Below are 22631 nucleotides of genomic sequence, written 5' to 3'. Positions count from 1 at the left end.
CATCCACACATTCGCAAACTGATGGTGAGGCTGCCATGCAGGGCGCCAACCTGCTCACCAGAAGCGGTTTGGGGTTCAGTCTCTTTCTTAGCAAAGCCAAAGATATTCACATAAGAAAAAGAAGCAGTGAAAATGTGAGTATTTTCTGGTGACTCCTTTATGACAATACACTGAAAATCTTTGACTTGTTTGAGGATGTCTTCTTGGGCTTTGAGATACAGTGGCTGACTTTTTTCACCATTTTCTGACATTTATGGACCAAGCAACTTCTCAATCATTTGAGAAAGTAACTGACTGATTAACTGACAAGAAAAATAATCCTCAGTTCCAGCCCTAAAGAGAAGAGAAGCAAATCCTCATGTTTGAGAAGCTTGATGCGATATTTTTGTGTGATGTGATCTTTTTTTTTTACTTGAATAACTTCAAAACAATAAATCACTTGTCAACAAAGTAGCTGATTAATTTACTATGGATTGACTTATGCATTTACAAATAGACCATTTTTTGATTAATTAAAAAAAATCACTTTGACAGAAATATTTATGCATTTCAATGTCATTGGATGTGTGTGCATCTGTTTTTACTGCAAAAGTATCACCTATTTAATCTTTTTTCGGATTCCTTGTAGCTACTGGGTTCATTTTTGATTGTGGCTCAGTGGTCAGCAATGCTGCTTTCAGTGTCAGGCCACAGTCAGACAGAATTAGGTGCTATCATCTCATTTTGAATGGGGGCTGCACATTTAGGCTGTGGTAGTGGGGCCCACAGCAATGCCAAAAAAAAATGAAGCAACCTATGATGGAAAAGTTGAAACAGAGTCACATTTTGGAGAAACACAATCCAATGTCACACTGCAATGACCAATCACGAGCCAGCAATCAGACTGCACCACAGTCACAGTGAAATTTCTCCAAAACAGGGCACTATGCAAGCAGAGTTCATGGACCAAATAATGATAATCTCCCAGTTGTGCTTAGTTTATGTCATGACCCCGGCTTTAATGTCTCTGTCTGGCTTGTAGTTTATGCTGCAAAATAATACCAAGAAGACTGTGCCGGTTTGTGTCCATTTGTTTGAGATAGAAAGTGTAGGGTACAGCTGTGCAATGTAGAGAATGAATAAGGACTCCCCTTATTCAGACCTGGTAGTGAGGATGCCGGTGAATTATAGAAATAAAACATTATTCTGATTGATTGTGTCTGAATACAGCCTTTTGTATTCCCCTCTGTTTGCACTGTGCATAAATCTCCAACCATCTGTGTAGGGTTCCTCCAAGGTGCTGCTGCTTCCCCCACACCAAACACAGGCATGTTAGCTGTTAGTAGTACTCCTGACACAGACCTCTGACCACTGTGGCTTCACACTGACTCTAAAAGTCAAATGGTAAAATGCAGTGCATGCCTTTCTCAGTCCCACTTCTGAATTTGACTTCTAAGACCCGAGTGAGATTACAGAAGCTTTTCTGCAACTTGAGTCAATTTGTGATCTTGTTATTTAACTTCACCCAGACTTGTATATTTTCAACTCCATTATTTATGCAGTAAAGTGCTGTGGTGAGTACATTTTGTCAGTAATTTCACATCGAGCAATATTTTGTTGATAAATTCAAATAACTTACAGATGGATGGAATTGGCATTATTGTTTGAAATTACAAGATCACAACATATAATTTCCCTATGGGGACCAGTAATTTGCAATAACCTGAAACGTATGCCTAAGCAGATATCCAGACTAAATTGCTGGGGGTGTGTGGTTAAGGTATTGGGACAATGAAATATGATCAAGGAAGTCCAGTTGGAGGTATGTGATACTCACAGACAGGATTTTACAACTCTGGAAAGTTATCACAGTGGAAACTATTTTCTTTTTATTGCAATTGCGAGGTAAACAATAGAAATACAGCATTCTTGTTATAAAGTATGTAAAGAAAGTGTGTTTGCATGTATTTGATTAGCCCACACAGCAGCTTGGTGGATAACACTGCATTGCACCAAAAGTTGGTTCAACTTTTTGATTTGACTGATTACCAAGGTAGAGGATTTCTGTCTTATTTGTTAGCAGTTGTCAAATAGAGAGACTTAAGTTAATTCTCATGTTTGATCTAGGACTGCCATGTCCATGAGATGTCAGAAAATACATCTATTCTAGATGTTTTCAAAGTCCAAGTTGATGCCTTTAAATGTCTTGTTTTATCAATCAACAACTAAAGATATTAAGTTCAATATGATAGCCTAATAGAAGGAGAAAAGCAGGAAATCTCCATATTAGAGAGGATGAAAACAGCATTTTCAGCCATTTTTGAATGAAAAATTACTTTGACTATTATATGATAATTGGGTCAGCAAGTGAGTTGCTAGATTTACTCGCCCCACATGGCATTTTACTTACCCCTGGCAAGTGCACAACCTTCAGTGAGCCCTGTACTAGCCTGCGCCATATTGCTGGAGCCCCTACACAACCTAATGTGGATTAAACTTAAACCTAACGTGCAGCAGACAGATACAAATTTTTGTCACGGTGACTTAAAGTGTAGCTTAATTTTGTAAGTGTGGTCTGCTAATGCAAATACATCTATCAATAATTATACTCTTTTCTTCACTTAATATCACTTAAAATCTACTTTGTTGGCACAGTCATACAGAGGTCATAAAGAGGTTAAAATATCAGTTTATCCAGAGACAGCAGCCTCATGCAAAACAGTTTCAACACAACTTCACCAACATAAAAACATTTCAGTGTCTCTTACAGTATATGCTCTTGGTTGTGATCTTTTAAGTGTGTGTGTGTGTGTGTGTGTGTGTGCGTGTGTGCGTATACAGTATAACTCATACATATTCACAGAGAGCTGCTGAAGGGCATTGTGGGGGAATGCAGGACATCACTAACTGCAGCAGGTAATGATAGGGCAAGGGGAAGGAAATGGTACCTGGATGTTTTAATACGGCTGGGCTCACAGAACTGGGGACAGCCGTGGGCACTCAGAAGAGACCCAGGCATGTGACTATGCATGTGTGTGTCCGCTCTAATACCAGTCAGGTGGTAGCCAAGGCCATCAGCACTCATTTCAGGTCTTTCACATCCCTCTGACCTTTTTACCCATTTCCTCTCTTCCTTCTCTGTTTCACAGTCTGTCAGTGTTAACATTTTTTCTCATTCTCCATATGTTTCCCTTTGGTCCTAGAGAGAAGTTTAATTAGAGTTTGTATGGGGATTATGACAGTAAAGCCTTTAGAAATGTCAGATTCTCTGTGCTTCTCTCTTTTAATCCCACTCCTCTGTCTTCACAGTTATTCTCAACTTCCTTCTATGGAAATTTTCTTCAGTCTGTCTCCTTGACCTCTGTGTGTCTGTCCCAATCTGTCCATCTCTATTCCCCTGCATTTTACTCCCTTGTCCTCCTCCTCTCTCTGCTCTCTCTGACCCCTTTTCTTTTCCACGTCTCCTTCTTTACTATCTTTTTTCCTTTGCTGTCCATCCCCATCAGATAATAAGACCAGCAGAATCAGCAGCTGTCTTCCATGACTAGATTGTGCTGAAGGCAGCATTACCAAGGACCATCAAATGGACTGAAAACACAGAGATAAAGATGGGGCTGCTTCTTTTGAAGCCTGTATTTCAAAACCCAATACGTCATAACAGGTTGATAAGTCCTGTCCCATTCTTAGCCAAAGTTTGGAGAGGATACAGGAATCCAACAATCCACTACATGCCAGTCAACTGTTTCATGTTGCACTTGCCAAGTCATTAAGTAGGCAAATATCACATGATCATGACATATGTACCAGGTGTCAGTGTTCAGATGTTCATAATTTACTTGTGAATATACTTTATCATATTAACTGGGCAAAAAATAGCTACTGCCAGGTGTAAACAGTAGAACCCAGGCATGAACTGTTTATTCCTGTTAGCAGCCTCAGCAGGCTGTTAATCACAGGGTCTGACAGATAAATGAGAGTTACAGCCTACTGATTTTTTTTTTTTACACCACTCTAGATCACTGTTTGTAAGTTATCCATCAAAGGAAATGTTAAAGTTCATACTGATATCATTTTAAAATCTTTTTCTAGCAGCTGTACAAGAACTTTGCATCAAATACTGCAAAATGCAACAGAGTGCAATGACAACAGACTCAGAGGCCCTTTCACACCTACCTGGTTTGTAAGTCAGTAAGACAATGATGTAAGGTATTTGTTTTTGGGGTTTTTTGTTTTTTTTGTTTTTTTTTGTTTGTTTTTTTTGGCTGATTTTAGATTTTGATCCTTTTTAGGTTAGGCCAGTGAACAGACCAGCAGACATTCTGCAGAGGCTGTGAAGGTGAGCTTGGAAGACACAGAAGAACACAGAAACCTTTAAGTCAGGTTTTTACATCAGCCTTGTAACATTAATGGAAAAAAATGCACAAAAAATCACACACTATCTCCACAGCATGTTACCTTCTGGTCAAGCTGTGGGTGAAAATCAGCCTTTCCCACCACTAGGAAAGGCTGGGAAACTGTTAAACTAACAAAACAAATGTTGGCAGACTCATTGTGTACTGTAATTAACAATGTACCTTGATTTTTACTAACATTTACTTAAGCATACTATATGAACCATTGCATGATGGTTAAATATAGATTAGCTTTAGACCAGCGGTGTCAAACTCATTTTGGTTCAGGGGCCACATACAGCCCAATTTGATCTCAAGTGGGCCGGACCAGTAAAATTAAAGCATAATCTATCGATTATTCTGCTGATTAATCGAGTAATCAGATAAGAAATATTGCGTTCTCCATGTTCTGTTTTTCTATTACATTACTTTTGCTTTATTTAAGAACAATAGTAAATTGGTAAATTGCTAAAGTAAAAATACTCAGTAAAGTAACTTTACTTTTACTGTAGATTTACTCTTACTGTTTTTACTTTACTTTTTAGTTTTTTTTCAAGTACAAAGGTAAAAGTAAAGGTAGTAATGTCTGCAGAAACCACAAACAGAAGATGGAACTAACTCTTTTAACTGAAACAGTCCCCAGAATGTTTTGTTCACATGTTAAAATTACAACATTTTTCTTCTGGAGCAGGACAGATGCTCCCAGACTCCCAGAGGACAGGGGACTGGTTTACCAACATGTCACCTTTTTCTTCTCTTATGAGTTTGCAGGTCTGTATTTAGTCATCAAAAAATAACGATGTGTGTGTGTGTGTGTGTGTCTGTACTGTACGTGTGTGTATGGAGGAGCTGCACTGACGCAGAGAGGAGAGATGCTGCAGCCGTGTGATAATAAATTACATCAAAATTTAAATGTCGGCACTCATCAATACTCTGGTCTTTAATAACCCCCACATGCCAAACACAGTGTGCTGTACACTTGTACAGGTTCAAACATATTTTAGTAATAAAATTACTCGAATTACTCTAGGAATTGTTTCAACCCTAAAATTAATGTCTTCTCTGTAATTTTCACACTTTGCAAAGTCATCCCGTGGGCCGGACTGGACCCTCTGGCGGGCCGGTTTTGGCCCGCAGGCCGTACGTTTGACACCCTTGCTTTAACTGATCTCAGCATGGAAATTCACAATGTGCACTAGCCTATAACTCAACATGTCTCTTAACTTCTCTAAAAATTATCCCACATAAGTTATTAATATTAAAATAGACTAAATGAGTAGACGTGTTTATGTCTGTCCGTGTTCTTCAGAGTTTCTTCTCTTAATGTCTGCTAACTCGAAATGTGACTGCAAGTAAAAACAGAATTGTTGATTCACCCTTATTTTTCTGTCAGCTGCTCTATTCATCACTCCAATTGAAACCAGCTACCATCAGCAAACTCACTTCCCATGAACTAAGGCTGCTGCGGCTTGGAGTTTCCACCACTGCTGCTGTGCACAGACCTTGACAACAGCATTATGTTGACGAGGACAGAAATAAAAAGAAAAAACACCTCAGGCCAATGGCATATGGACATTACATCGCAAACAAGGTGTTGATGCCCACTGCATAATAGAGAGATTAATCTTCTGCAAAAAAAAAAAATTAATATACTGTGAATCTTTTGCAAGTGACACATGGAATGAAAATGACTCTGGAAAACAATTAAACTTGAAAATAAAACTAAAATCACAAGGGCTGTTTCCTTCTAGAGTCAATGAAAATCTGTCTAAAGTTGAAAAAGTACAACAGAGGCCAATGACAACATTTCCAAAAAATATTAATAAAAGTTAGCTTCAGGCTAACAAAAAAAAAAAAAAAAAACAGGTCGTAAGGAAATATAAGGAAATCCCAGAGTTGGCACTGGACTGCTTTTCAACATGTTTGTTATTTAGGCTTTATGTTAAAGGTCCATTCAACACTGATGCATTTGACAATTCTGCCTTATTTTATGTATTTTTTTTAGTTCTGGTCCTAACTGGTTCCCATGGCCTACTGTACATTTCACATATCCGCATTTATGAGGTCATGTGACCTGACATCACCACATCTACCACAGATATCAGATTAAAAAGACCATCTTTGGTGCAGTCACTTACAGTGTTCATTACCTTTCTTTGTGTCGTAGCATTAGCTCAATGTTTCTATCGTGAAAGGTTTTACTGATCAGTATGATGATGCAGATTATTAAGTTTTCAACATTATTTGTATTCTTCACAAACAATCAATAATCTTATTGATCTTTACATTGGTCTGACATCTTTATCAACATGAATCAAAACATCTTTTCATCAAATTACATCGGCTTGTATATTTTATGATTAATCAGCTTGTTACAATAATGAACCAATATGGGAAACTGGATTTTGTGTAATAGTGTAATTAACCAAATGACTCACACTATGACTCTCTGGTTTGAATGAAGAAATAACATATTTGCATGTTTTGAACAGCCACGTTTTGAACAGACAACGTAATATAAATGCATGATTTAACAGAAATATTAACACACTGTGCTCACCATGCCATGACTATTTGAATGACTTTGAATTAACTGATCTTCAAACCTAAAAACGTGCAATAGTTCTTGATCTTGCTTATTCAAGGAGGGCATTACATAACATTTTGTCTACTCTGCGGTTTAATCAGATACCTACTGGAACCACTGATTAACCAAAATGACAAATTCTAGATGTTGCATTGTGCCTTTGTGTTTCAGCCAACCAATAACTGTGTAGTTTGTAAGATCTTGTTTCCTCTTACAACTTCGAATTGAAGAATGAATTTGATTTATTACAACTTGGGTCTTACTTTTGGTTATCATAAAATTGTGATAAGGGTACTATTTAAACAAAGGTATATACATTAAAGATGCACCAATGAATTGATTAATCAATTATCAATCAATGCTTAAATTAATCACCAACTGTTTTGATAATCAATTAATTGTTTTAAGTAATTTTTTAACAAAAAAAAAGTTTTAAAAAATTCTCTGATTCTAGCTACTTAAATGTGAACATTTTCTGGTTTCTTTACTCCTCTGTGACAGTAAACTGCATATTTCTGGGTTGTGGGCAAAAGAAGACATTTGAGGACGTCATCTTGAGCTCTGGGAAACACTGATCGACATATTTCATCATTCCTGACATGTTATAGGCAAACAACTATTAACTGATTGATCAAGAAAATAATCAGCCAATTAATCGACTATGAAAATAGTCATTAGTTGCAGCCCTAATTACTGCATATCATATTATATAGACACTGCTACAACAATTTCAACACAGTAATAAACAAGAGTGCAATTAGACAGGTTTTAAACAAGCAAACAGTTTAGCCAGATTAACGAAATTATCACTTTACTTGGAAGTAAAACCAAGAGTGAGTGCACCTAATATATGGGCACAACTACAAAAAAGTATGGTAGGTCAAAGTTGAAGCAGGAAGGACAGTTTGGGTAATAATTTTACCATTCAACTTCGCTTCCTCTTTCTAATAAGTTTGAAGGTAAATTTAAAAGGGATTTTGATTGAAACGTGTTTCTTGTCCTTTCTTTGGAGCAATATTTGCCACACTCTCAGATTGCAGCAATATGTAGCAATATGTAGTATAAGCTATATCAAGATAGCATGAGATTTCTTTTCTCATTGTGGCAGCTCTGTGTTGCTGCGGATGTCAAATCTCAGCAAGGAACACATTGCCACAGTGTTGCAGAACTGTAGTTACAACAACATTATTGCGGTTACCACATGAGTATTGCCACTGTACCTGGTGCTACAATCTGACATCTTAAAGGCTCTCTCGATCCATTACTCTTCTTTAGACCTGCAACAATTAGTCGGTTAATCAATTCATCTATTGAAAGAACACTGATAAGCAACTCTTATGATAATCTTTTTGCACAAGGGAAAATGTCAAACATTTGCAGTTCCTGCTTTTCAAATGTGAAGACTTGCTGCTAATCTTTGACATGGATTGGTCATGAATTCTTGGACTGTTTTGGACAGAAGATGTCACTTTGGGCTCTGGGAAATTGTAATCAAAATTGTCTTCCTTTTAAAAAAATAATTTGTTAACTGCAGCCCTAACGTTCCCTCCACTTCCCTTCTTTCTGGACTCACTGCTCCCATTTTGTGTCCTCTCACACCTCTCTACAAGACACCCCACACACAAACACCTCAATTTTTTGCTAAAATATCCCAGTGCCTGACTGAGTGCTACAGACATGCAGTCATCCAGCAGATTTTTTTGGCCAGTCAATGAGGCTGTTGAGTCATACAGATGACCATCAGGCATTTACATTCTTATATTTCCTGTCTTAGTAGTCTGGCTAGGAATCTGTCAGGTCAAATGAAGCTGCTTCCATCATAGATTTTTGTGGGGAAATACAACGAGTCTGTCAGTCACTGAACAAACTCTGAGTGTGTTCTATTGTCCATGTTGAACTCACATTTTAAAGATAAAACTCCAGGAATAAAAGTTGCACCCTGTTATAATGTCAATACTCAGAGCTAAAGAAGACAGGAGTGTTATAAAACATGGCATGCTTGACACAGTCCAGGCCAGCATGAAAACAGAGGAGCTGACAGTATTTGGTTGAGCACACATCACATCATAACAGCTCAGAGTACACCACTGTTTCTCTGACTGTCCTGCTAAGCGTCTGACCCAAACACAGCTGCCATGAGAAAACATGACATGCATGTAGCGGGCCCGGTCAGCATGGCTCTGCAAACCTCACGGGCCTGGGTCCCACATCCTCACAGGGCTAAAGCTAACCGGGCCCGGGGCCAGATTTACAGCTGGGTGGAATAACAAGCTTCATCTGGTCTGCGTCCAAATGCTGTGAGAAGAGGGAGAAACCAGAGTCCATGTGCACATGCTGTGGAACTAAGAACCAGCAAAGTGCACAAGAAGAATTATACTTATCCCTCTCACTGCTATAAAGATACATTAGGCTGTGTATGACCTGCAAAACACTGCTCCACAATGTGTTTGTTCAGGCCACAACCACATTCTCAGGTTGCAAAGTGTAAGGGTGGTAATTTGAGTTCAACTACTTCTGAGATAATTAGCCACGCCATCAATTAGCCAACCAAAAACAGAAAGTCAATCAACAACACTACTATTAAATTCATTATGACCACAACTGACGGTGACTCATGCAACCCCTCAACAGAGTCATTCTTAAGTGGCTGGTATGAGTGATTTAAAGCTTCTGGAAACCCAAATCCACAATAGTCTTCTAACCATGGAATTTAGGTAGTAAACATATAAAAAGTATTAAAAATTACATTTAATCCAAAAACAAAACATTGTCATTTTAGTTTTTGCACAGTTGTCAGTTGATATGTGGATGCAACGAAACTGTACTGCTCCATCTGCTCCCCTCTGCTCTTGACCATTATATCGCTCCTTTAACACAAACCATGATTTTACCTGGTTCAAATTAATGTCAGTTTAGATGTATGCTAACTTTAGAACATTTTGCCCACTTTACTTGGTATTAGATAGTCTTTACCAACAAGGAGCTGAAGCGGCCACTTGTGCTCACTTCACAGCCACAAAACTCCATTGAAAAAAAAAAAAAGAAAAGAAAGGAGGTTCCTTCAATAGACACAGGAGTTCCTGGTCTAACACTGCCTCAATCCACACAAGTAACATTAGTTCATCGTTTCTAAGTTTACATAAGCAAACTAATAGATCGAGGCAGTGGTAATCCTACAAATCCATTGCCATGCAAGATAAAATGACTGTTTCTGTCCATGAACTTTGGAAGCCGTGAAGACAGCAGAGATGGTGGCCTCAGTTCCACAAGTAAAGCAGCAAACATGTTCTAAATGTAGCGTACACTTGACCCAATATTAATTTTCTTTTAGGTTTTCCTGCTGCCTGCATCTACAGCAGTCCATAGCAGGACATTACTTAGCTTCTGTGTTGGGACTCCGATGGCAGCTGTGACTCAAACATGATCTGACACGCCTACAGTCTTGAGAAATGGTCTAAACAGCAAAATGGGCTGTTTTTTGAACTAGGTTTTCTAATAGTTATGACCTTTTCCTTCTCAGATCTTTGTGGATGCTTAATGAGAAACTAAACTTTAATATCATATATGCATTTTACTATTTAAAGCCATGTTTCCAGAGGCTTTAAGAGAATTTGTGGTATTCACCAATTCTCTGGTACATTCACAAGTGGTTCAGACCTGTCATACAAGTCATGACAGACATGATGACAGATAGTGAGCGTCTCTCCACAAGAGAAAAAGTGTGTTTGTTTGACTAATACTGAATCATATTGCCCTAACCTGAACAAATTTGGGGTTTAAATATGATGCCAAAACATTCACCAGATCATCATCATGGCTTGTCAATTTACTGAGAGGTTTTAGACTTCATAAACTATTTTTTATTGCCATATTTCTGGACAGCAACTTCTGCACTTCAACAGTTGTTAGGAAAATTCTGTCACCCAGGCAGCTGCCTCAAGGCCCTTGTCTAGTATTGGTATGCCACAGTGAGGAAATTTTCTCAGTTAATAAACTCATGACAACACTGGCGTTACACCAGACACTATTACAGCAGACATTTTGCAAGAAAAGATATGAGTGATGACACTCAATATATGTAATGTTAAAGCGCTGACTTTGAACTTTAAAGTTAGATCTTTAGATCTTCCCCTTACTTTGAACAAAAGGAATGCTCAGAGGGTTGGTTCATTATTAAGTTTCAGCTCGCCCATCCCTACACTGGCCCCAACAACTGTAGCTGATGTCCACAGATGAGCTGTCAAGTAACACTAACATTAAGCAGCATTACTGGATGGACTGCAGCATCTGTCATCTGACTAAGTATTGATAACACATTTAGTATTTTACATATTAGAAGGATTTTATTCTTGATGAACGTGGGCGCTGAAAAAAAGCACAAATGACGATAGCAGCGGTGGGCTCGCCTACTGCAGGATAGAATATTATCTCATCTAATCTTAATCTTCTTGACTGTCACATCCCCTCAACCAACTCAGTTTAGTCATGGATAACACTACTTTAGAAAGACAATTTTAGTTTCATGTCATTCTAAAAACCATCCCCTCATTACTTTTGTCACAGTACGGTGCTGCTCTGATGACACATCACTGGCAGTTGTATTAATATTTTCTAATTGTTAAGGGTCATCTAATACAACTACTGGCTCTGCTAAATCACATATTCTTTTGTTTGTTAATTTCTGACTATAAGACTTGAGCATGATGAGAAATTCTTCTCTTTACTCTGTCATATTTTTATGAATGAAACTTGTCCACACAGTTTAACTGGTAAAGTACTATCAAGTGCCGTTTTTAAACCATTTTGAATGCAGGTCAACCTGCTAAAAATAGGCCCTCAACTTCTTTCTCATTGCCAGTAGATGGAAAACAGGCTTAGTAAACAGTAGAAAGCAGCATGGAGGCCACTGACAATGTTACGATGGTCATACGTATCATTTTCTCATCTTATCTTACCTAAGTCTCTCTTCAAACTCAACACAAGCTAATTCTGAACAATGTTTGAGTGCTGCTTGAACGAAGACCAACAGAATTTGTGGTTGAGATGACAGAGTCACAGAAGTTACAGACAAGGCAACAAGCATTCATAACATTGCACCGGAAAAGGGTCGAAAATTATCCACTCGGGTGTCATGAGCAGAACTGGAGCTAATAAACACCCATGACCACTGAGAGTCATTTGACCTGGAAATGAGTGCCGATTGTATCATTTCCCACTGAAAACAAAAGCCAGATGTTAGCAGGTTTTTAGTCCATTCTAAAAGGAGCAAAAGAAGTTTGTTGAAAACCTATTTAAAACTTCAGTTCAAAATCATATGTGCCACCTTTCTTGTAGTTCAAGAGCGATTTATCAACTGTACAAAAAGTAGAGTAGAATCCATTCCTGAATAAATTTCACATTAACATGAGTATCAACTTTGTTGCTGCGTTTTCTTCTCTACTTTATTGTCTTGAAGTACTCTACATATATTATTCTAATAATGACTAAGGTCATTTCACTAGACACAAATTTGGGAAGTGGTTATCCAACAGTCAAACCCTACAGGCTAGTCTGTATTTCAGGAGTGTTCTAATTCACCAGAGCCCATTTGGTTTGGTAATTACTGAAGCTGATTTGGTTGTTCTGAGCTGAGATGGAGTGAATTCTAAAAAGGTGGTGGGCTGATATAACACTGAACAGGGCTGCTGAAGCTGCTCTACAGACTGCATTTCTAAGTGCAGGAAAAGACCTTTGGCTCGATGCTAAATGTGCCTGTGCTGCAAAGGGAACACAGAACTAAAACAATGTGTCAGGAGTGCAGAGGAGATGACTGATTGTTTCTGACTTTGAGCCAGAAAGCTTAGCTCTGCTTTATACCGACTGGAAAAAAACAGACAAATGCATGAATGAACCAATGAATAAATAATCTAAATATATAACAAACAATCAATAGGCATTTACAAGTCAGCTAAAATAAATTCCAGATCTTATTACTGCCATGATAACATGTCAGGTTTGGGTATGGTGGTGAACCCAGTGGCACTGACTGAAAGAATGTGCTGCAGTCACACTGAGCTGTAGCAGTATGTGACTATGCAGAGCACAGGAGATGACTTATAGGAAGACTGCAACTACCGTCACCAAACAATGCAGATACTGCTCCTGCTCACAGGTACAGAGAAGGGGGGCAGGCCTGGAAGCAGAAACATAATAGCTGCATTCCTGCCACAACTATCCTCATAGCATACAAACAGTGGAGTATAGTACACCTCTTGATGCAACTTTATAGCTTATTCATTCACATGCATATTGACATGGACTGTGACAAATGATACTACACAGATATGACATAGTGATTTGCATTTCAATCATAATTGAAACAGAACATACGCTGCTGAATTATATAATGCTTAAGGACATGACAAATAGGCCTAAATGTTAGGGTCAGTCATAAGCCAGTCATTGACATGTTGACTGCAATCAACCTATCAGCAAATAAGATGACAGTCACTGATGGCAGTGGCCAATGTTTATCTGTTGTGTCACATCAATTTTGCATTCACTAACTTCTTATTTGTACGGCTTCAACTAACGATTATTTTTATTATCAATTAATCTGTCAATTACTTTCTCATTTCTTCAATTAGTTGTTTGGTCCATAAATTGTTCGAAAATTATGAAAAATGCTGTTCACCATGTCACAAATCCCAAGATGACCTCTGAGGACCTGAAATCAGAGAATTTGGACATTTTATCTTAAAAAGTGATTCAAAACAATTAATCAATTATCAAAACAGCTGGTGCTTAATTTAATAGTTGATTAATAATCAAATAATCATTGCAGCTCTACTTATATGGTTATTAGCAGTTGGACTCAGACAACACTAGCTAGGATACCCAGCTGCAGTTTCGGAGAGGAGGCCACTGGATGGACACAACTGTTGTATGACGTAAGAGGGCAACAGGTCGGTGTTTATTATAATGAAGATTTCTTCGTTTCCTTGGCAAAAAATGGGGACTAAATAATGCCAAAAACAAAAGATAATCGCAACAAAACATCGGTATCAGTATCAGCCAAATCATTATTTCAAACACTGTGTTGGTGTGGGCACAGAATTTCACAATTGTGCACCCCTACATCTTTATTCCACAGGGCAAGCTGCACAACGTCTGCCAGCGCAGATCGCGGCCACAATGCTTATGATTGCACCAGCAGCGCTGCAGAGCAGATTGAGTGGACAGGAAGTCAGACACAGCAAAAGGAATCCCATCAATTTTCAAAATAAAACACCCCATGCAGACTCTTGATCATAAAAACAGACAAAAGGAGCAATTTATCTATGTAGTGTACTTATCCATGGTAGTGGCCTAAAAAGCTAGAAACGAGGAGCAAATCTACAAAATCTGCACAGGTCAACATGATCAGGAGGTCAAAATGCTCCATGACTGAAACACTTCTGAAACACTTCTGGTGGCTATTTTTCACTATTTTCTTTTACAACTTAGTCTTTTAATAAAGGAAATGATCTGCAGATTAATCACTGAATGCAGTTCTAGATCTGTGGATTATTTTGAGCCACTGGGTCATGATTTCTGGAAAGAGACGCTGCTGCCGAGTTTTTCAAATGTACTTTTTTGTACTTTGAGCACCACAAGCCAAGTACCATTTAGTCCCATTTTACTGGACAGAAGGCAGACATCTCAATGCCTGATATCTCCAAAACTCTCCAACTCATACAAAAAAAAAACTAAATGTTTAAGTATCACTACAGGCTTTTGATTTTGGGGTGAACTGTGTACCTGTCCTACTGAACTAGTGCTGGTAACAACAACATGAGGCCTCTGTGCCAACTGACTGTAACAGAGTATGCCTGTTACCCTAATAACTGTGGACCCAATTACAAATTGATTACTGGTAATGAAATCTATCTAGCACACACATCAGCTGTGTTAGAGCTTTGAATGGCACTTAAATGCTAGATCCAGCATTAAAAGGACTTATATAAGAACTGCCATTCTCTCAGGATGAGCACCATGTTCCTGCTGTATAAAAATACACTGTACTGCAATATACAACCTTGATGAGTATGTTTGCTTAAAATACTGATGAAAAATACACTGGCACAAATGCAAAGGCTTTCTTGGTACTACTGTATTTTATGTGTTTACACTGTCAGCCCTGTGTATAAATTAAGGCACCATAAAGATAAGAGGTGAATTGCATTAATGGAACAAAGGTTGCAGATTTGAGCTATCAGCATCTCTCTCTGAGTGACCCCGTCCAATGTAATTTTAAAGGAACAGTTCACCCAAAAATTACTAAAAAATTAAACCTGACCTTCAATTGGCTGAATTTTCATTTTTGGGTGAACTATCCCTTTAAAATAGCAGCAACATGAAATGCTGAGCTGGCTCAGCATTTGGGGACAGACAGCAGGGTTAACGGGCACAAAGATTAACTAGCTCAATAAATGATGAGTCAGCCAAATGCCTTTTGTCTCCTAAACACATTCCAAGCAGCTTAGAGGACACACACACACACTCACAGGGCTCTGTATGCGGGCCACTGGTGTACATACACTGACTGGAGCAGCTCAACACAGCTCAATGTGAGTAGGGCTACAACTAACGATTATTTTCATAGTCGAAAAGTCAGTCAGTTATTTTCTCGATTAATTGATTAATAGTTGTTTGCAACAAAAATGTCAGAAAATGTTGAAAAATGTTGATCAGTAACCTAAAGATATTCTGTTTACTGTCAGAGAGGTGTAAAGCAACAAGAAAATACTCCAATTTACAGATATAAACTGCAACATTTTCCTAAAAAACAATGTATAGATTAAATTAGTGTGTGGTGGAGATTGTATCTGCAGAGACTCTGTAGCCTGTATTTTCTTATTTTTTTCTTCTTGGGATGTTTCACGAGCCCCAAACGTTGGTTTTTGACATCCTGATGCATTTAGGAACAGCTTGGGCAAATCCTTCTGACTCCATCTTTAAGAAGCTGGAATCTGAGAATTTTGACTTTTTCTTTTAAAAATGACTCAAGCCAAGTATCAAAATAGTTGGTGATTAGTACTGCAACAAAAAAATCATAAATCATCAACTATTTTGATAATCGATTAATCATTTTGAGTCATTTTTTAAGAAAGAAAAACACTAATTTTGGCTTCTTGATGTGAACATTTTCTGATTTCTTAAGTCGTCTCTGACAGTGAACTGAATATCTTGTGGAGAAAACAAGACCTGTGAGGATATCATCTTGAGCTTTGAACACATTTTTCACCATTTTTTGACAAGTGATGGACCAAACAACTGATCAGTTTATTGAGGACAAAATCGACGGATTAATTGATAATGAAAGCAATCATTAGTTGCAGCCCTACTGGCGATCAATTTAGTAATCGATTAATCGTTGCAGCTGTAGATGTGAGGGAGGTGGTAACCTGCAGAGCAACAACAAACCTAGCTAGTCGAGTTTACTAGCTGGTGATAGGTTTGTGGGCTGCTGCTGCTTGATTTGCGGGCGTAACAATTGAAGCAGTCAGTCTCTTCCTGTTGTATAACGACAGGAGAGTGAAAGACAAGGAAGCCATCATATCCAACCATGTACAAAATGTTCAGAGCAGAAATAACCTGTATGAAGCAGGAGAGACGTCCAGCTACACCATCAGTTAGCCAGTCAGTTAGCTAGTAACGTTAGCTAGCAGAGTGCAGGTTTAATCAGAGGCTAACTCACCTCATACTGGATGTACTGCTTCCTCCACTCCGGGGTGATGTGAGCTGAGAGATGCTCAGTGAATTTCATGTTGACAGCTTGCTGGTTCTCCCTCCTCTACCTTTACTGTAACCAGTACCAGATGAGCAGGACTGGTTTTTACCGTGCTGCTGGTTCACCAACGTTCACACACAAACTGTCATCCGAAGATTACCATCGGGCTGCTCGCTCACACACACACACACAGATGCCCTTTTTGTCTTCACGGTAACCTAGCTAGCTACCGGCACACATTTCTGCCCTTGTACACATACTTGACGACACTCTGGTGGTGTCATGTCTTAGTTAAAGGAAAATAAAAATATTCTTGGCTTAAACTGTAGCGCCAATGTCGCAAAATAGCGGTTAGTTTGTAGTAAACAGGCTCGCAGTGCTGCTGGCGCTAACTGCCTCGCTCGTGCTATCTTCCCCCTCCTCCTCTCTCTCTGTTGTTCAGCGTCTATCTCTCTCCACCTCCTGTCTCCCGCCGCCTTCAGGTGCAGTCGGAAATATAAAAACAATCTAAGCTTGAGCGCACATGAACATGTTGTTCGTAGGTGTGGCCTTCTTCAGTAAAACGTCATCCAGCCAGGACGTGTAAACGGTCGTTTTTAACCTTAGCGGTGGAGCAGTGAGCTGGCTGTCAGAGAAAGGGGACGGATAAACCGTGATACAGTCATAGCTTATGTTCAGCACAGGAGCTTATTTTACTCAGACATTACTGTTCTTGTTGCTCATGGACAGACAGTGCTTTCCTGATTCATTCTATTTTGTTTGGCTTTGACAAATATAATTTTGTCCTTGATGTTGTTGAATTTATCCTGCAGCTGCTTCACAGTAAAAAGCCATCATTGCATCTCTATCTTCCATGCTGTTCTTATCTACATTAGGTTCACTGTTACTTATCGATTGTGTTTTTGTTGCTGTCATATGTACAGTATGTTTCTCCCATGTTTTATGCTGCACTATAATTGAACTGTCCTCTGGGGACAATAAAGATTTACCGGACTGAATCGAGCTGAGTTGAGTTGAATTTTTCTGAATTGTATTTAACTGAAGTGAACTGAATGGAGTTGAGTTGAATTAAACAGAACTGCACTGAATTCAGGTGAATTGAATCGCACTGAACTGAATTGAATTGATCTGAACTGCACTGAATTGAATTGAATTGAATTACATTAATGTTACGTTTCATTATGTCAACATTGAATTGAATTGAACTGAAGTGAATTAAAGTGAACTGAATCAAATTTAAACTGAACTGAATTGAATTGTGCTGAAATGAATTTAATTCACTTTAACTGAACTGAATTGCATTGACAAGAATTGCATAGGACTGATTTGCATTCAATAAATAAATAAATGATGATCTCTTTCACAATATTTCCTCTCAACTCTGTTTATCACTTTCATCACAATTAACAAACCATTGCATATATTCCGATAACACATGAATGCCACATGTGTGACGTCGCCAGCAACCTTTGGGAGAAGATGACGTAGATGTAGATCCTCTTTTTAGTGAGGGTGAGGGGGATTCAGGTGGAAAGTTTCCATCTCGTAGCTTTCTTCTGTGTGTTTGTGACTGACCTGTGAGAATGGAGTCACAACATCCACAAATAAACAGACATGGAAAATGTATCAGTGTGGTCTGTGTGGAACTACAGTAAGTACAGTAACCGTCTGATTCTTTATGACTGATATTTTTGTGGGAAGTGTTGAAATATAACAGAGAGGAACTACACTCTTAAAAATAAAGGTGCAAATCAGAACCATACAGGGTTCTTTGGATTTTCCCTACAAGAGAACTGTTTTTGGTTCCTGGTAAAACCTTTTATTAAGCTTCCACCTGGAAGCCTATTAGAGAGTTCTACCTAGAACCCATCACAGAGGGTTCTGTGAAAGGTTTCACCTAGAACCCCCTTTAAGAACCCTTTTTGTGTAATGGTTTCACCCAGAGCCCTGTCGAGGGGTTCTGTGTAGAACCTTTCCACCCTCTAAGGTTGCTAACAAGAACCCAGCTATGGGGTTCTATCAAAAATCCTCTTTATGTTACAATGATTTCATCTAGAACCCACCTAGAGGGTTTTTACTGAGATTGCTTTTATATTCCAAGGATTTTATCTAGAAGCCGCTGATGAGGATTCTACTGAAACCCTTTCATATCTCAGGGGCTTTATCAAGAACCCACTTGATTTTGCCTTGATCTTAAAACTGCAGTAAGATGTGCAGGTCTCCCTGTTTCAGCACTTAATGTTGTCTACACTCAGCTTCTGTCTCTGGAGGATCTTCAGTTTCATTAAAGCTCCTTTAATAAAGTTCTGATTGGTTTCTCTGCTGGCTACGTTCTAATCATAGGACCTGTAACACATCCCATAACACACTGCCATTCTTGTGAATATTTGTCTTCCACTTGTCTTTGAATAAATGCACTCTGCTGAGTGTGACATATATTGGACATAGTCACCGGCTTGAGCCCATGTCACTCAGTGTTATCTGTCAGCCCAAGTTTATCTGTCTTTGCACCCAGCAGATAAACACAGAGGTGTCGGCAACAAGGAGTATGAAGCAGATCCTTCATGTCTTTACACAGCAAATAAACAGATAAATAATAACAATAATATCAGGCTTAACTTTCTTTAAAACGGCAAACACTTCAAATTAGGACAAACTCATAGATTGAATGGGTTTTGATTTTTACTCTTCAATTATGCTAAATAAAATATTTTAAAAGATCAAACTATTGGCTATTAAACCCTGACACAAGCCAACCCCCTACTGACTTAATTTTTCATTAAGTGTAGACGTCATACAGAGGTGACAAAAAAATTATACATTTTTTTCGTGTCACAGCAGAGTCATAGTGAGCAGACATTTTATTTTTTTAAAGTGTCTCAGCGTTCTCCTAATGTAAACATTTTTTAAACCATAATTATCATTTAGCTTTGATTGAGACACATCTGACAGTGATATTATTTAATGAACTGAACAAAATAGGACGTTTACCAGTGCTTTAGCAGTATTCCCACCCTTTTTAAACCAGGAAGTGAGTCAGGGGTCATTAGGGTATAACTAAAACTCTTTATGAATGGTTCAATCATTCTTTTGTAAAGATTTGATGGAAAAAAAATATGGGGGACAACTTTAAAGACTCAACATTCTATTCATTTTAAAACAAAGATGATTGTAATAGCACATTTTTATACCCATGTTATCAGCAGGTATTGTTAGTTTAGGCTTTCAACACATTTTGAAAAATAATTTCATAAATTACATATATATATACATATATATTTATACACACACACACACACACACATATATATATATATATATATATATATATATATATATATATATATATATATATATATATATATATATATATATGTATATATATAAATCCTTAAAGGATACTTTTATTGAGAAAGAAAAAAAAATTGAGCACTGGTATTGATCTTTTTTTTTTCGCCCCAGTTCTCAGGAGTGGCTGTAGAACATCTAAACAGTGGTGCACATATTGGTTCCACTCAAAAACGTGTAATGATTTAACACTCTGGATTTGTGTAACGGATGCAGATGTTGATGCTGATGTTTGTTTGGACCGTCCTATCATTGGAATGTTAGTAGCACATTCAGAATGATCTGAAGGCAGGTTGTTGAAAATCAGATTAACAACAACCTCTAGTGTTCAAATCAGGTATTACATCCCAACAAGTCAGCAACAGAAATATTTATTGATCCATGGAGGGAAATTGATCATGTTACAGTTGCTCCGATTCAAGAATAAGAAAAAAATAAAATAAAATAAAAAATAAAAAGAGAGATCATTTGAACATCTCCACTCCCGTTTGTTTGTTTGTTTTTTCGTTTTCCATCTTTGTCACTTATTTCTGTATTAAAATGATCAAAAATGTAAGTCAGTTATGTTAGCCTGATTATGTATATGTATGTGCACATTTTTGTGTTCATATCTGTACATGTTCAGAGGTATGGATATGAATGTATGTATGTATATGAAAATGAAATCATAGCTTTTGCTCACCCTTGTGTCATCGGATGTATATGTATGAAAAAATAATACTGCAATAATATGCCAATACTAAACAGATTGCAGCTGCAGTGTAACACAAATTTATTACAATAAAAGTATTTTTTAAAAAGTATTTTCTTTCTGCCTCGGTCATGCACATGCTTGTAAAATACTCATACTTTGTAAAACAATATGATTTATTCAGTGTCTTGACTAGATGTGTTGTACACAAGCTGAACTTGCTGCCCAGATGTGCAGTTTTTCCTCATCGGCCTACAAATGAACCAGCATGTTGTCTGTGAAGTTACCATGAAGTTAGCTGCAGAGGTGGCTGTGTTGCAGCAGCTCTGCAGTGTGTATTCTCCGGTCCTCCTCATCCTGTTCAGGTGTTGCTCCTCTGCCTCACACTGTGGGATTCCTCAGCTACCTGCACTGCTGTGCGGCATGCCGGATGACCACCACTGTTACCTGGCAACCACAACCACGTGCCATTTATTTCTGAGTGACATCTCAAGCTCATTTGCATTATTTGCACGATTTAATTTCATTTGCATATAACAGCAGCTGACAACTGGGTTTCAAAATCACTTCTAAAGGATACAGGTAGAGAGTGCAGTGATGTGAGCAGAGGGATGATGTGATCTCACTTTTAGGATTTGTCAACATCCTGGCTGCAGTGTTCTGAATTATCAGTCATTTCCTTTGCATAAAACAACAATTAATGTGTGTTCTAAGTTTGTCGCACCATAAACCACCCAGACAAATTTGAATTATTAAAAAAATTGCTCAAGTATGTATAATTAGGTCTCAAAATCATAAAAAAAGATTAGTTTTCAACAGTGGGGGTGTGTCCACTCCACTGTCTCAGTGTCAAACACCACTATGACCTAAAAACAACCTGAAACATGGACGCTCTGTCTAGCAGCTTTATTGGACATGTCCAGACATGTCTGAGTCACCAGAGCCAGAGGACGGGGACAGGATGGTACTTTTTTTTTCTTCTGTGTTGGGTTGTTGGAACTGAAGTGAGCTAAAGTGAACTGCTGGACTGATTTGGACTGAAAGAGTCACTGAAGGTACATTTGTAACTGACCGTCATTGAGGGTGAGGGGAAGGGGAGGCGGTGTCATTCGTGTGTCCGTCCATGGCGCCGGCACATCACTGAGACACGTTTCAGGTCCGCCCAAAAAATCTTGAACAGTTAAATGGTCTAACTCCACAATTCAGTTCTACATAGTTCTCAATCTTTTCACATGTTTTCAGCATCTATGTTCCAACATGCATAATGTGTTGAGAAGAAAAACTCCCTGCAGACTAAGACTTCAGGGGGGAACTGTAAAAAGAGAGTTGCAATAACAGTGGCTTGTAATAAAAGCATGTATCAGCATTTTGAGCAAAAAAAGTACGTGGAAAAAATGTTGTCATTTTGTCAATATTCCCCAGAAGAACCTACAAATAGGGCTGTAGTAGTGATTGAATTAAGGTTAATTTGTTGGTGGTATGTGGTATTAGCACCATTCTTTTGTTTATTTCTGAAGATGCTGCATTTGAAATATGTTTTTTGGTGCAGTGACGCTAAGTGCAACATTACCTGTGTCTCTCACCTCACTGACCAACTTGGCTTCTTGTAATAATTACAATAAATTCCTGCAGTCTGGCCATTTCTTTTTCACATGTGGCTAAATTGTACTTATACTCGTTCCATTTGAACTGGTAAGTTGGAATTTCTGAGCACCCGGTTGGAAATTTCAACTGGTACGCTGGAAAAAAAAAAAGTCCAACTTCCACTGGGATGTGGTCAACGTGGTCGACCTCAGTGAGAAATGAGCACAGAAAACAGGAAAGCAGAAAGTTGATCGTGGTACCAAACTTGCTCAACTCTTATTGGAGCACAGAGCAAAAACA

The 22631-nt window shown here is 38.3% G+C and overlaps 1 protein-coding gene across 2 annotated transcripts in view; it reads right to left on the bottom strand.

Moving 5' to 3' along the window:
• The window catches only part of LOC146318369 (solute carrier family 53 member 1), a 57783-nt gene extending 40589 nt beyond the window's left edge, over window positions 1-17194 (bottom strand). For both annotated transcript variants that reach the window (XM_084732364.1, XM_084732365.1), the window contains exon 1: window positions 16676-17194. In XM_084732364.1, coding sequence (XP_084588490.1) covers window positions 16676-16744 — 69 coding nt within the window. In that variant the 5' untranslated portion in view covers window positions 16745-17194. The remainder of the gene's footprint in view (window positions 1-16675) is intronic.
• Between the last annotated feature and the right edge of the window lie 5437 nt (window positions 17195-22631).

Source organism: Lutjanus erythropterus, chromosome 12 (genome assembly GCF_056507025.1).
Source record: "Lutjanus erythropterus isolate fLutEry1 chromosome 12, fLutEry1.hap2, whole genome shotgun sequence".
In the NCBI taxonomy this organism is placed as follows: domain Eukaryota; kingdom Metazoa; phylum Chordata; class Actinopteri; order Lutjaniformes; family Lutjanidae; genus Lutjanus; species Lutjanus erythropterus.
This window is presented reverse-complemented; position numbering and strand designations above follow the sequence as displayed.